Source organism: Hydra vulgaris, chromosome 11 (genome assembly GCF_038396675.1).
Source record: "Hydra vulgaris chromosome 11, alternate assembly HydraT2T_AEP".
NCBI classification, from domain to species: Eukaryota; Metazoa; Cnidaria; class Hydrozoa; order Anthoathecata; family Hydridae; genus Hydra; species Hydra vulgaris.
Window position 1 is genome coordinate 9,373,964 of NC_088930.1, and position 14,133 is coordinate 9,388,096.

General features: G+C 27.6%; 1 protein-coding gene across 1 annotated transcript; it reads left to right on the forward strand.

Annotated features, from left to right (window-relative positions):
• The first annotated feature begins 12,812 nt into the window (after nucleotides 1–12,812).
• On the forward strand, nucleotides 12,813–13,959 carry LOC100197458 (alpha-crystallin B chain). The gene is made up of 2 exons (XM_065809676.1): nucleotides 12,813–13,130; nucleotides 13,389–13,959. The coding sequence occupies exons 1-2, from the start codon at nucleotides 12,848–12,850 to the stop codon at nucleotides 13,868–13,870; spliced, it is 765 nt and encodes a 254-aa protein (XP_065665748.1). The 5' UTR covers nucleotides 12,813–12,847; the 3' UTR covers nucleotides 13,871–13,959.
• Nucleotides 13,960–14,133: the final 174 nt, after the last annotated feature.

The window sequence follows — 14,133 nt, forward strand, 5'->3', positions numbered from 1 at the left end:
GTTTCCTAGCTTTGCAGGTGCTCCATCTGTACACTAACTAATAACCACTTAAATAGCGTAGCTATATATTATTTGTACTCTAATTAGAATTTCTAGAGTTTTTGAAATTTATGTTGAAGGGCTATTTCTTTACTTTAGGAACATTGGAAAAAGACAAGTTCAATTTACTTTAATTAAAATAGTTTTTAGTTCAACATATCATAATAATTGTAATTTAAAGATATAGTAACGTTATATTAATTTTTATATTTTTTCAAGTTTAAAAGCCAACTTTTTATAATATATATTTTTTAAGTTCTATCTGCCATTTCTTTTGTTTTATTATAATGAACTGGTATTGTATATTTTATATTTTCATTAAAAGGGAATATGTTTTATTCAAATTTCCAAATGTCTTAGTACTAGATTTTTTTTTTTTTTTAAGTTTGCCGTAGAAGTTCTGCTCTTCTTTGTTATTTATGTTTAATTTGTCTACGGTTGAAATATGGTTTAAATTTAATAAATTTTCATGGTTTGAAATTTACTTTATTGACCATTAGCCAACATTTTTGGTAACGAAGTTAAATTTAACACACGGTAAGAATAACTTCGTTTTCTGGTAACACTTTTAAACAGCTTTTTGTGTTATTTTTTTTTGTAATTTTGTCATCGCATCAATATTACAAATATAACAAACTTTTTTTTATACTTATGATAAGATTGTAATAATTTTTTGTTTGATTATTTGAATGAAAATGATTTGAATGCAGTACATGCAGGTATGTTTTGTAATTTGTTGAGTAACATTAATTAAATTTCTTTAGACTACTTGCTAAGTTACTAAGCATTTACTTGATAACACAATCATTAAAGACCAGTTTTATAAGTTGCTTAAGGTTGACGTTGCAGGATTAAGATGTTCATTAAGGTTTACGTTGCAAGTTAAAAAGTTCAGAATGTGTTGTAACCACAAGTAGCCACCTTGACCGTAGTGAATATGCGCTAACATAAGCGCAATACGCTAATGCCAGTGCATATTCTGGTTTTGATTATGCAATAAACTTTGATATTTCCATAAGGAATAGGGGGCGGTTAGTTAGGAACGTGATAATTAGGTAATTTCAATTCTATCATTTTTATATAGTAAACTGCTGGGCGATTTATTATGAGTAGATTTTTATTAAAAAATGCATGTGATTCAATGCGACTTTTAATTGCTTTTAATCGCATAATCTAAAATAGGTTCTTTTCTATGAAAAATACTCTACGGCATATAAAATTACTCTTTTCCTTTTGAGCCATGAAATCGTCTGCAAACCACAAGCAATAAATTTTAGAAAAAAAGAATTTTTAAAAAATCGGGAAAGTTCTAAAACAACCACGGAATGTGTTGTGACCACATTTTTAAAAGCTATAAAGTTTGACGCAGTTTTACGTGTTTCGTACTGAGTGTGTGTTTTTTTTTTAAAAACTATAGCGGACAGTATCTAAGTGTAGTGGTAAGCACAATTTTACTTTTGATGACTTAATTATTATTTTAACTCTTTTGTGTTATTAGTCTGCTATTATTTTTAAGTTATTTGTCTGTGCTATTTGCAATAAACTATGCTAAATGGTAATTTATTGTAGAATTGTTTATTATAGAAGTTTTATTGAAGTTTTAACACATTATAAATAATAAAGTTAGCAAAAAGTTAAATACTTATCGTTATTGCACACGTAGGGCAATTTTAAAACTTTTTCTTATCGTAATAAATGGTCGCAAATCGACGTAAACTTTGTATATTTTAAATGGATCACATTCTTTAAGATTTATTATTTTTAAAATGGTTTCGACTACCTCTGTAGCTTATTTAGTTCCAAGGATAGGGGTGCTTCATATTTTCAATATTTGGGACTTTTTAATAAATATTTTCTTAAAATATCTCGTTAAATATTTAGCACCAAAAATTGCAATCTTTTTTTTGTGTGTGCGTAAAATAAATATGTATTAAGATATTTTTACTAAAATTCCATTAAAAGTAAGACTATAATTCGAAGTTGTTTGAACAAGTCATAAATATAAGTTTTTACGGGGTTTACAAACGCAGACCATGATACGGTTAATTAACCAGTAAAATATGTTTTAAAAAAAATTTTGAAGATTTTTAGATGTTTCAATTTTTATTATATTAAGTGTAACCAAATAATTGGAAAAAATATAAATTTGAATTAATTTTTATTTAAAATTTCTTCAAAAATTATTAAGTGAAAAACTCGGACCCAAATTTAATATAGGTCAATTCGCCAAAACGTCAAATATCTAAAGATAAATTTTTAACGTGAAAAGTTGTCTAAAATTTATATTTACACGAATGAGAAAACTTTTTAGACAACAATTTTTTGGTTATTTTTCCAAGAAATGTCATTGATTCCCAAATTATTTGACATTCGTCGCAAATTATTTGAGAAACGTAAGATGCCTGGAATTATAATTATTACTAATAATAAAACTTACTAAAAAAACGAATATCTTTTCACAGTTTTATTATTTTTTTAAATGGTTTTCTGTTTTATGATTTTTTAACTAACAGTGTACCAATCAGATTAAAAAAAAATCTCAACATCATACTTTGACTTTAAGTTATCGAAGTTGTGACTTTAAGCGTCGAAGTTATGTACTCCGTCGGAATATTTTATTTTCATGTTAAATGTTAGATGCTATGGCAGAACATGTTTGTATATACAGGGTGCGGAAAAAGTTCCCGTTCAAAAGTATAATTTAAAAAAATTATCTGTATGGTGTTTTCTTTCAATATATAGTGTGTTTTTAGTTTTCTTTTGTGTTCCTTCGTATTCTTTTTGTATTTTTTAGTATTATTTTGTTTTAAATCAAAGTGTAATTTGTTCCTCGTCTTGTACAGGAACTTTTGCTGTTTTTGCTGTTTATATTTTTGTACGGGAACTTTTTCCGCACCCTGTGTGTATATACAACCCGTAGATGTTGTCCGAAAGTTTTTTTCCATATTTTGTTGACAAAAAGTAAAAATTAAAATGCAAGACCGGAATTTTTTTTTTTTATTAATTGATAGACTGCCTGCCCCAACCAAACCCTCAGTCGATGTAGCAACACTCCCTTGTTGGGCAGGCTAAAAGATAGTAGATGTAGCAGCACTCCCTTACGGGTCAGGCTATTTGTCAGTCGATGTAGTGGCACTCCCTTGCGAGTCAGGCTATTTGTCAGTCGATGTAGCAGCACTCCTTTGCGAGTCAGGCTATAAGATAGTCGATGTAGCAGCACTCCGCGCATGATTTACAGTAAAAAAAAATAAAAATAAAAACATTTTATTAAAAAAATTGAAAATAAAAACATTTTATTAAAAAAAATAGAAATAAAAACATTGTTTATATTGTTAAAAACATTCAGAATGTTTTTAAAACATTCTGGTCAATTAAATTTGCGTTTTTGTGGTTTTTTTAAAAAACGATTTATTTGTAATTAAATTAATGGTTTTTACTTTCGTCCAACACGCAAATATTAGAAGAAAGTCAAAAGTAATTAAAAGTGACGTATGTGTTGGCGTAAGAATCACTTTTTTCCTTCCGCTCTTCCCAAAGACAACAAACTATAGATCTATATCTATATATATATATATATATATATAAATTAGTAAAAAAAACTTATCTAACTTTTATCTTCTACTTTAAGTTTCACCATTGCTGGATCATTAGGAACTCTTCCTGATGATCCAGCAATGGTGAAACTTAAAGTAGAAGATAAAAGTTAGATAAGTGTTTTTTACTAATTTATTATTGCTCAGTTCTTTAAGAACATTGAGCACTCTATTTTTAAAATACACTAACATAATTTACGTGTATATATATATATATATATATATATATATATATATATATATATATATATATATATATATATATATATATATATATACATATATATATATATATATATATATATATTCAAACTAAAAGTTTATATTAAATAAAACTACAAGCATTTTTATATAAACTTTGCTACAAAACCTAGCTACAAAGAATACGATTTCTTTTTTCAAAACCAATTAATAAAATATATGACCATAGTTCATTAAAGCCGTTATTGTACTTAACGTGGTATGTGGTTCGTTTTCCATTTATTTGATCAATTTTTACCACTAATGCACGTTCACAAGATTCTTTAAAAGAATCTTTTAAAAATTTTCTTTTCTTTTTTTAGCATTTTTTTTTCACTGATTGCGATTGCTTCATTTGGTATTTTAGAACTATTTGATGTATTATCAGAAAAATTTGCCACACACATGGACACACACACATGGAATATAGGTTTCACCTAATAACAATCTCCACTTTGTTGAGATTGTTACTAGGTGAAACTTTGCGTTGCTTTTTTAACAACTTGATGTGATCAATCTAGTAACTTTTATGGCTGATTTTTCTCAGCAGAATAATAAATTTCATACAAACAAAATCTTTTAACGTTAAATACTAATCATAAATTTTATTTATCAAGCATTTTATCTAAATAAGCATACAATTTTACAGAAATCAAGTCAAATAATATGTATAAATTTAAATCAATTTTAACACCCTACATCAATTAAAACCGACACTTATTTTCTTTTCAAACCCCCATCTCTCTTATTTTTATTTATGATGATGATAGAGAGGTTCATGCTGATCAAGATTCACCTAAAAACAAAGACCTGAAAACCATAGAAAACTTCTTTAATTTGATGTTTTAGTGCTAAAAAAAATACACGAAAAACGCTAATATTTGTCATCTTTTTTTGAAATTTAGAAGTTATCAAGATTTCTTTTTAAATTACGCTATCTGATTTTTTCTTGAGTATAAAATTTCAGTTCAAAGGTAATGTTATAATAAAAATCGGAAGACCCGATTAGTGTTCTAACATGCCGTCAAAATAATGTAGATTTAATTTTCTCTCTTATAAAAATTTTTGACTTTGACTTGAGCTTTCTCAAAATGTTAATTTTGTTACTTTGACCCCTTGACTTTGGGGGTTTAGAATAAATTTGGATGTGTTTTACGTATAAAAGAAAATCAGAATTATTTTTCAGCAACCAGTTTAGATCGGTTAAGACTTATAATGCGATTTGGTCTTTTATAAAGTCTTTGTAATAATCGTAATTAATGGAAACAAATTTTACAGTCTAAATTATGTATGTCAAATTGTGTATGAAATAGACGTTTTTATTTTAGGACATAAAATGTCGTTTTGCCGCCCGCTTTCAAGACAGTTATCAAAGTTAGACAAATTTTTTGTAAAGGTTTGTAACTTCTTTTTATACAAAATTCAATCTTGTTTGTTATATCAAAATTCAAGTTTGTTTATTGAGTTTATTAAGAAAAAACACTTTAAAATATGTTAAAGTCTTTTTATGAAATTTCTTATTTTTAGGCAAATATTAGTAAATTGAGTTAGATATAAAAGTAAATGTCGATAAAAATTGAGAGTGACTCTGTAATAGGTACTAGCAATCTTTGATATTAAGTAGTTTCAAGCGGGAGTAGATAATGTATTAGAAAATAGGAATTAAGTCAAAATTAAAAAAATCTAAAATTAACTAGTAGTGACATGGGCGCCTGCAGGAATTTGAGATGTTTCAGATATCAGGTTTCAGAGATAGGCCTCCTCAATTGATATAGGTATGGGCGTTCACTTAAGTTTGGAGATTGCATAATAGTAAGCGACCGGGGCCAGGGCCGGGACTAGGTTTGATAACTTATAGCTATGACCAGGGCCAGGTTTATGATCAGGGCTGCATTCATATTGATAGATCCTATAAAAATGTTGTTTTAATTAAAATTTATGATATGAATTTTATTTAAAAACAATATTTTATATAAAATGTTATTTTAATTAAAAATAACATTTTTATAGGATCTATCAATATTAACGCTGCACTGATCATAAACTCATCCCCGGTCGCGGCTATGTGTTATCAAACCTGGCCCCGGCCATAGCCCCGGTCGCTTACTATTGCATAAAGTGCGAATTTGTCTTATCTAAAACATCAAAAAACCAGGCGGGCACCTAACGATATTTAAAAAATAAGTTCGAAAAATCATATAAACCGCTTTAAAGAAACCATTTTTTGTAGAATTACAATGAAATGCGTTAAAAACGAAAACATTCCCGCAAAAGCTTTTTTTTTCTGCATTTAGTTTTTAAGCTAAAAAGATAAAGGTTTTTTTTTTAAAACTTAAGAACAAAAATGGCTGAAATTTGTTTTTGTCTCTATCAAACCTAAATAAGTTGCAACATTTCAAACATTGTTTTTGTATAAATGTTTTATTTACACAAGTTAGTCCAAATATATGACTTTTATACAACCTAATACATTTTATGTATACCCATTTTTACAGGATCCAAACATGTCTAAAAAAATTATAAAAACTATAAAATAAATTATTTACGTTTTATTACATATGAAAATACGCGGGAAAATATTTTATTCCAACACTCAATTAAAAAATTCATTAATTATAAATCACTCTAGTCTATGTTTCATAATAAATTATATGTAAAATAAATTTAAAATTAAATTAAAATAAGATAGAATCAGGAAGACTTGCAGCTTTCAATTTTTCTACCTTATAGTTTTATGGTCTAATAAAGGTACACCCGCTTGAGGCATATGATTTTTCTAAAAAAAGTTGAAAATTACTTTCAGGCTCGCTCAGAGTTTTTGTGATGCCCAGGTCCAAAAGTTTAAAGGATGCCCTATCATACTTCAGGTCTTAAAATGGTAAATAACAAATATATTAGTATAGTTATTTTTTATTTACTTTCATAGAGAACCTAAAATCGCATTTAATTAGCTTTGGTTTGTAAAAACAAACTATGGTAAAATCAGTCTTAATAGACGAACACATCTTCCGGGTCTTCTTAGCGGCAAAAATTTGACATAATTTCTTCATAAGAAACTTTATTGGCTAAATCTGATTTAAATGAAAGGATCATCAATAAGCTCAAATACTCCCGGCCCATTGTGGAACGAAGATAATCTTTGATGATAGCTAACTTGCTGAAGGATCTTTCACCTTCAGATGTTGAAACGCGCGATGTTGGAAAGATTTTAAGTGAAACACACACTTGTGGAAATATTGAATGCAGAAACTTCATTTAGAAGTTTGACAGGCTTTTTAGTGACTAGAATATTTCTTCTTACGGAAAAAAAATGCCGAACTTCATCAGAAAATTTGTTTTAAGTAAGTCTTCTGAGTAAAGTTTAGTCAGATTCTCAGCTTTTAAACCTAGTTCTTCGTCTGTTTGAGATTTCTGTAAAGACCAAAGACAGGAAAACTTGTTAGATTCATCTTCTATTATTTTAAATCTTGATCTTATTTGACTAGTTAGATTGTTGAGTGCAACTTCGAAGACACTACACTCAAAGTTTTTTGATGCTTCTTTGTGGTTGTAACTAACAGTTTTATTACGAATTTTCGCGTTCTCTTCACAGCAATCATAATTTCATTAAATTTCAAGTTTTTTGTAACTTCTGTTGCCTCTATCAAATCAGGTTCCAAGACAAACATATTTGATCCAGATCCATCAAAAGGCTATTTAAAATCTTTACGTTATCATCAAGAGTGAGTTGAGTGGATTGAAACAGAAGACTTACATTCTTAACTGACATCAAACAATTAAATCAAAAAGTAGTGAAATCGAAAAAGTCAAAAGAACTCATCCATTTAATTTGATAATGTACTTCATTACTAATTTCGCCTGAAAGGACTAACTCTTTTAGACAAGTTAACTATTACAAGATCTCTCTTGTCTTTATTCCAAGTGACTGCTTCAATCTTTGAGCTCCATTTTGTAACATAAATTTTATGTAATAACTTGGCTGCAGCTGAACAGATTGTTCAGCCATTAAATATTTCCAAAATAGGATTTCCATTGTGTAATCGAGTAGGTCTTTGATTATTCATGCTGAAACTTATGGCGATGCAAAGATTGTTAACTTTTTAAATTTTTAAAATTAAAAATTTTTTAACTTCTTTGGCGTTATTAAACGCAAAGCAAAAATCATAAATTTCTTTTTGAAATATAGTCGAAATGTATTTCTTTCTTTGTTTACTTTGTTGTCAAAAAAATGTTGGAACGAAATGCAGACGAGTCAAAAACATACTCACAAACAGTAGCACCCACAGGGCAACCCAGTGGGCACAGGACATAAAAAACGTTTTGGACGTCTTTTTAACGTCTTTTGAAAGTTTTCTACATCTTTTAAACGCTCTAAAGACGTCTTATTTAAGTCCTGTGCCCACTGGGACAGTGGTTTGAAATAATCAAAAAGTAGCATTAATTCCAGATTTGCGAAAATCCGAAATAAAAAATTCTGATTATGCAAGATTGTTGCAAATTAGTCATATTTTCATGTTCTGAAAGAATTTTTCTTTCTATACCACTTGGTGCTTCCCTGCAGATGCTCAAAGTTGCCATTTTTTAAAGAACAATTATTTAGTAAAAAAGCAATAATTTCGAACTTTAGATTTATTTCTTAAACCACATCTGTGAACTTCCATATATTATACATCAATCGGAAGAATATTAAACAGGTTTTCAGAGTTTAATGTAAAATATTTTATAAAGATACATTTCATGCTGTAAAAATGCAGAGAAAGATAACTTTTCAAACTAGAAAATAATAGCATACTTGAATGTGACTTTTATTTAATTCTGTATGTTTTATTATATTCTAAATTTCAACTCTTCTTCTTTTAAACCAATATAGGTTGCCCGGACCCTCCCAAGAACAATTACTTCCAATTTAAAAATGTTTCTACTTAAATTGATTTTTTGTTTTTTTTTACATAAAACATGACAGTCAATTTTATTCAGTTCTAAAAATCACGCTACAATTTTATTTTTTAATATATTCCTTAACATATATAAAACAAAATTATTAGTTTAAAAATGAAATCAAAAAAGCTGATTTTTTCAAAAAAATACAAAAGAGGTTTTTCCTAAGTGAGGGGACTTGCAGAATAAGGAAAAACATGCAAAACAAAATCACTGATATCATTTAATAATAAAAGTTTTGAATTATTTTAGTTAAAAGTAAATTTTCTAGGTATAGCTGAATATTTATTCGCTAATGGATAAACTGCTATCAGCTTCTATATCAACGTAATCTAATTGTCGATAAACATCGATTAGTTCAGGTAAAACTTCTTCATTAACATCCTTACTTCTTGTGGAATTTTTAATCAGTAAAAGTTGCAATACCTCTTCTGGTAGCACTGATTTACATACAGACTTCATACAACTTTTCAAAATAAAACTGAAAATATAAGGATCCGATTTTTCTAAAGCTCGAAAAAAAACATCAACTAAGTTGTTAATTTTTGAGGTTTTTCTTGCATGATCCATACGATCTTTTCTATGGCATTTGAGAAGACTTTTTCCAGCATTTTTGCCAAAAGCTCCAACTGGCAAAATTAATTCAACCATGTTCAATCATTCAACCATGACTTGAGCTCCATGAGCTAAAACTTTTATGAACACAAGTAGGAATTTTATACCATAAATATTGATAATTAAAGCTGTTTGTAGGCAACAATTTTCAAATTTGATTGGATCAATTGGAATTTGACAAGACAAACATATTAATATTGTTCTTAAATGGACAATAAAATTTATATCTATATCCAAAATTTCCGATAACAATATTGGAATAGAAAAAGCTCGCCGTGCAGTATTGTCATTATTAGATAAACCAGTGCCACTTGGATGGGTTTTGTCTAGATATTCTATAAAATGGATCCAGCAATGAAGTGGACTTATTCCAAAGAGTAAAAATGCTTTCTCAGTGTTAAATAATTTGTTTGTGTAGTTTTCAATGTGACTCATTTCAGTAGGTATTGCTTAACAAAGCGGACACAATTGATATGATGGTGTTTCAGTGATTTCCGCTAAAACTTTTCCATCGATTGCTGTTAAAAATAAAGAGCTGTTGATATTAAGAACATTTTCATTTGGTTGCCATATTATAATATCAGAAACTTCATTTATTTGTTGTTCAACAAAAGTTTTTGTTTTGAGAACAAGTTCTTTACTTTTTTTAGCATACTTTAAGATAATTGGTCTGCAAAATCTAACAGAATTAGGAGTTGGGTTTGCCCAAAACACATCCCAGTCAGATTTTTGAAGTCTTAAGGGTACAATAGTAACAACAACAAAAAAAAAGCAAATCGTCTGATAAACTTTCAAATAACTCATCAAACATTTGATTGAATTAGGAAAAATTTCTGGCTCCATCAAATCCCCCAATTTACAACAAAAATCAACTCAATTGAGTCCTTTTCTTTATTTGTAATTTTAGATATAGTTTTTCGCCTTTTGTGATTCTATTATTCTTTGAACAGTATACATTAGAAAATTTTATAATAGCACATTTGCATCCTTTTCAGAGATGTGCATATTATATGGTCTACATTTTTTTTAGATTCCAGAATATCGCTGTAAAGCGTATAAATATCAGCACCTCTCTATTTACTTTCCAATCTTATCACCATGTACTAAGATTTAGTAAAACAATAATTTAATAGAAAAGCAAGTCCTTCTTTCGGAGACATTTATTTTTATTTTTTTGTAAATGTTTTTATTGATATCATATGCCAATTATTGATCTTGTAGAATGCACATGATAATTTTTCCTAAGTTCTTATTACTTATTTGTTTGGCTGTGTATCTTCCTGTTTCGAGTATATACTTTGTATCATATTCAGCTTTTTCAGATAGATTAGAAATTGTTATTCTTTTAGCTCGTTTTCCTTCGACTTTAAAAGGTAATGTATGCCGCCCTTTCTTTAATTCTGGCGTTTCTAATACGTTTGAGAGTTTCCAGATAACTTCTTTAAATTCAAAATTAAATTCATGTTCTAACCAGGAAATTAACTTTCAATGAAATTTATATTTGGAGTATTGAATATCCTTCATTTTTTGTTTGTACGTGGTTTGTTATGTTAATGATTTTTTTTTTCTAACTCATTTTTTTGAGCACCTTCAATTTTCATAGCATTTTTCTTCCCCAAAAACTTTAAACATTCTGACATTTTAATGAAAAAAGAAATAAAATCTTTATTCTTTAACTTCATTTATGACGATTTGTAATTTACTATTTTCTAACACAATTTTATATCGACCATAAGATTTTTTGTAAATTCTTTTAACTTGCGGAAGCTTTTGAGGTTATATTAACTTAAAGGAAGTATTTTGAGGTTATATTATTAGTAGGTCTTAAAATTACCACAAATACATCTTTTTATTTTTAAAATTTTCTTTTTATGATAATACTATGCATTTTGATTGAAAATTTCCAATTTTAAAATGTTGCTACTTAAATCAATTTAAGTAGAAACATTTTAAAATTGGAAATAATTGTTCTTGGGTGGGTCCGGGCGGCATCAAAACCTATATTGGTTTAAAAGAAGAAGAATCGAAGTTTATCCATACGTATTCAGATTTTTACAGAAAAATACAGAATTTAATAAAAGTCACATTCAAGTATGCCATTATTTTCTAGTTTAAAAAGTTATCTTTCTCTGCATTTTTACAGCATGAAATGTATCTTTATAAATTATTTTACTTTAAACTCTGAAAGCCTGTTTAATATTCTTCCGATTGATGTATAATATATGGAAGTTCACAGGTGTGGTTTAAGAAAAAAATCAAAAGTTTGAAACTATTGCTTTTTTACTTAATTGTTCTTTAAAAAATGGCAACTTTGAGCATCTGCGGGGGAAGCGCAGATGCTCAAAGGAACAAGGATCCTATTAATATTATTTATTTTTTTAGATGAATTAGTATGCAAAAAAAAATTTTTGTACCAGATACGTTATCCCCCTCCCCTCTCCTCCTTTAAAACCTCTTCCGGACGGCCAGGGGCAAAGTACATTAATTTCCCCTCCCTCTTGGCGGCCCTGATTGCTAGTACCTACTAAATTGCTAGTAACCCTCTCAAATTGAGGGGGGGGGGGGGTTAAACTTTATTAGGTCAAAATTTTTGAATGCTAAAAGATTACTTTGTGAATTTTAGAATTTATCTATGAATATAAACTTTTAAAAGCTTATGTTTCGTAAAATTTTTAATAGCATAATTATATTATTGCATTTCTGTTTTAAAATTTGAGGTATCATAATTATTATTTTAACTTTTTTCATACTACTTTGATTAATTGCTATTTGAACGCACAATAAAGTATGTGCAAAGTTATAAATACTACCTTTGCAGTCGTAAACTTACTGCCTTGCATATTCATAAAGTTTTTGCGATATGATAAATATAAGTTAATTCACCCATTCCATAAAAAGTGTTCAATGTTTTTTAATAAAATGAAAATTTAAACACCAGATGTATTTCCAGATTTCAATATTCGCAATCATTTAAATCGCGCCTTGCTAATGTCCTGGTATTAAGACAAATTCTTATCATATTTTTGAAGAGTTTATAAAAAAACGTTCTTAGGTTAAACCACTTATTTTTGAAAAGTGTGTGGTATTTTTACTTATTAATAATAAATTTACTAACCTATTAATCAGATCTAAATATCTAATATAAAATTATTATGTGGAAAAATCTGCTTTTAGTCAGTTTATTCTACTGATGTTGTAATTTAACAATAATTGTTGTAACAGGTCTGTATTTTAGATGAAAGTGTCAAAAGTTGATTTATTAATTAAAAAAAAATTCATTTAAAAATTGCGTTTCATAGAGAGTAAAGTAGTAAAACAAGACAGATTTCTTAGAAAAAAAATTTTTTAACCGTTAAAAAATGTAATAAAAATAATGCAAGTATGATTTTATAAATAAATATTTCTTTTTTTTTTAGAAACAAATGTCATTGTGGTATGTACCTGTACAAGCTAATGTTCCAAAAAAAGTTTTTATTGAAAAGATTTTGGACGAGACCTTTCCACCTTTAAGATACTTTTCTCCATTTAATCATAAACTAAATAGTCGATTGGTAAAGAAAGTATACGATAGTTTATATAATGACATGGCTGAAGACATCCCTTTACTGTCTTCTTCTCAAAAAGATATGGTTTCGAATGATGGCTTTATTGTTGATCTTGATGTCAAACATTTCAAACCAGAAGAAGTTACGATTAAAGTAGATGGTACATATGCAGCTTTATAATGTTATAAATATAAGATTGTTTAAATGTATATACAAATAAGCACACGAACACATACACGTATATAAATATATATATATATATATATATATATATATATATATATATATATATATATATATATATATATATATATATATATATAATATATATATATATATATATATATATATATATATATATATATATATATATATATATATATATATATATATATATATATATCATTCTTTTATTTAGGAAAGGTTCTTGAAATATGTGGTAAACATCGCAATAAAAATGAAAATGGATTTGAATTTATTGAATTTCATAGAAAATACACTCTTCCAGACGATGTTGATCTAACAGCTCTTACTTCAAATATCAGTGTAGACGGAGTTTTACATATTGAAGCTCCTAAAGTGCTTCCTACGACACCTGAATCTATAGAATCCACAGATGAAAACTTTAAATGCAGTTTAGATGTACAAGGTTTTAAGCCAGAGGAAATTTCAATTCAAGTGAAAGGTAGAGATTTAGTCATTCACGGTGAAACTAAAACTGAAGACGACGGTGTCCAAGGTTTTCAACATAAACAATTTACCAGAAACATATCTTTACCAGATGATGTTGATCTATCTCACCTGAGTTCACGATATACTAAAGATTTTAAACTAACCATTGAAGCTCCGAAGATACCTCTAAAGGCTCCTTTAAAATTAGAAATCGAGAAAGAAGAATAAAATTTTCCTAAAAAAAAAACAAGCAAATTAACTTTATTATATTTACATATGTTTTCTTATTAGTTATGCTTGCGATCTTAATTTTTTTCTTTCAATATATGAAACATAATTATTTGTTATATTTTTAATATATGATAATTATATATTCTATAAAAAAAAAAAAAATTTTCATCACTTCTTTAGGTGTTTCAAATCTTAAAATGTCAACTTAATTGATGTATATTATTTTAATTAGAACTTGAAAAAAAAAATTGAAATAAACA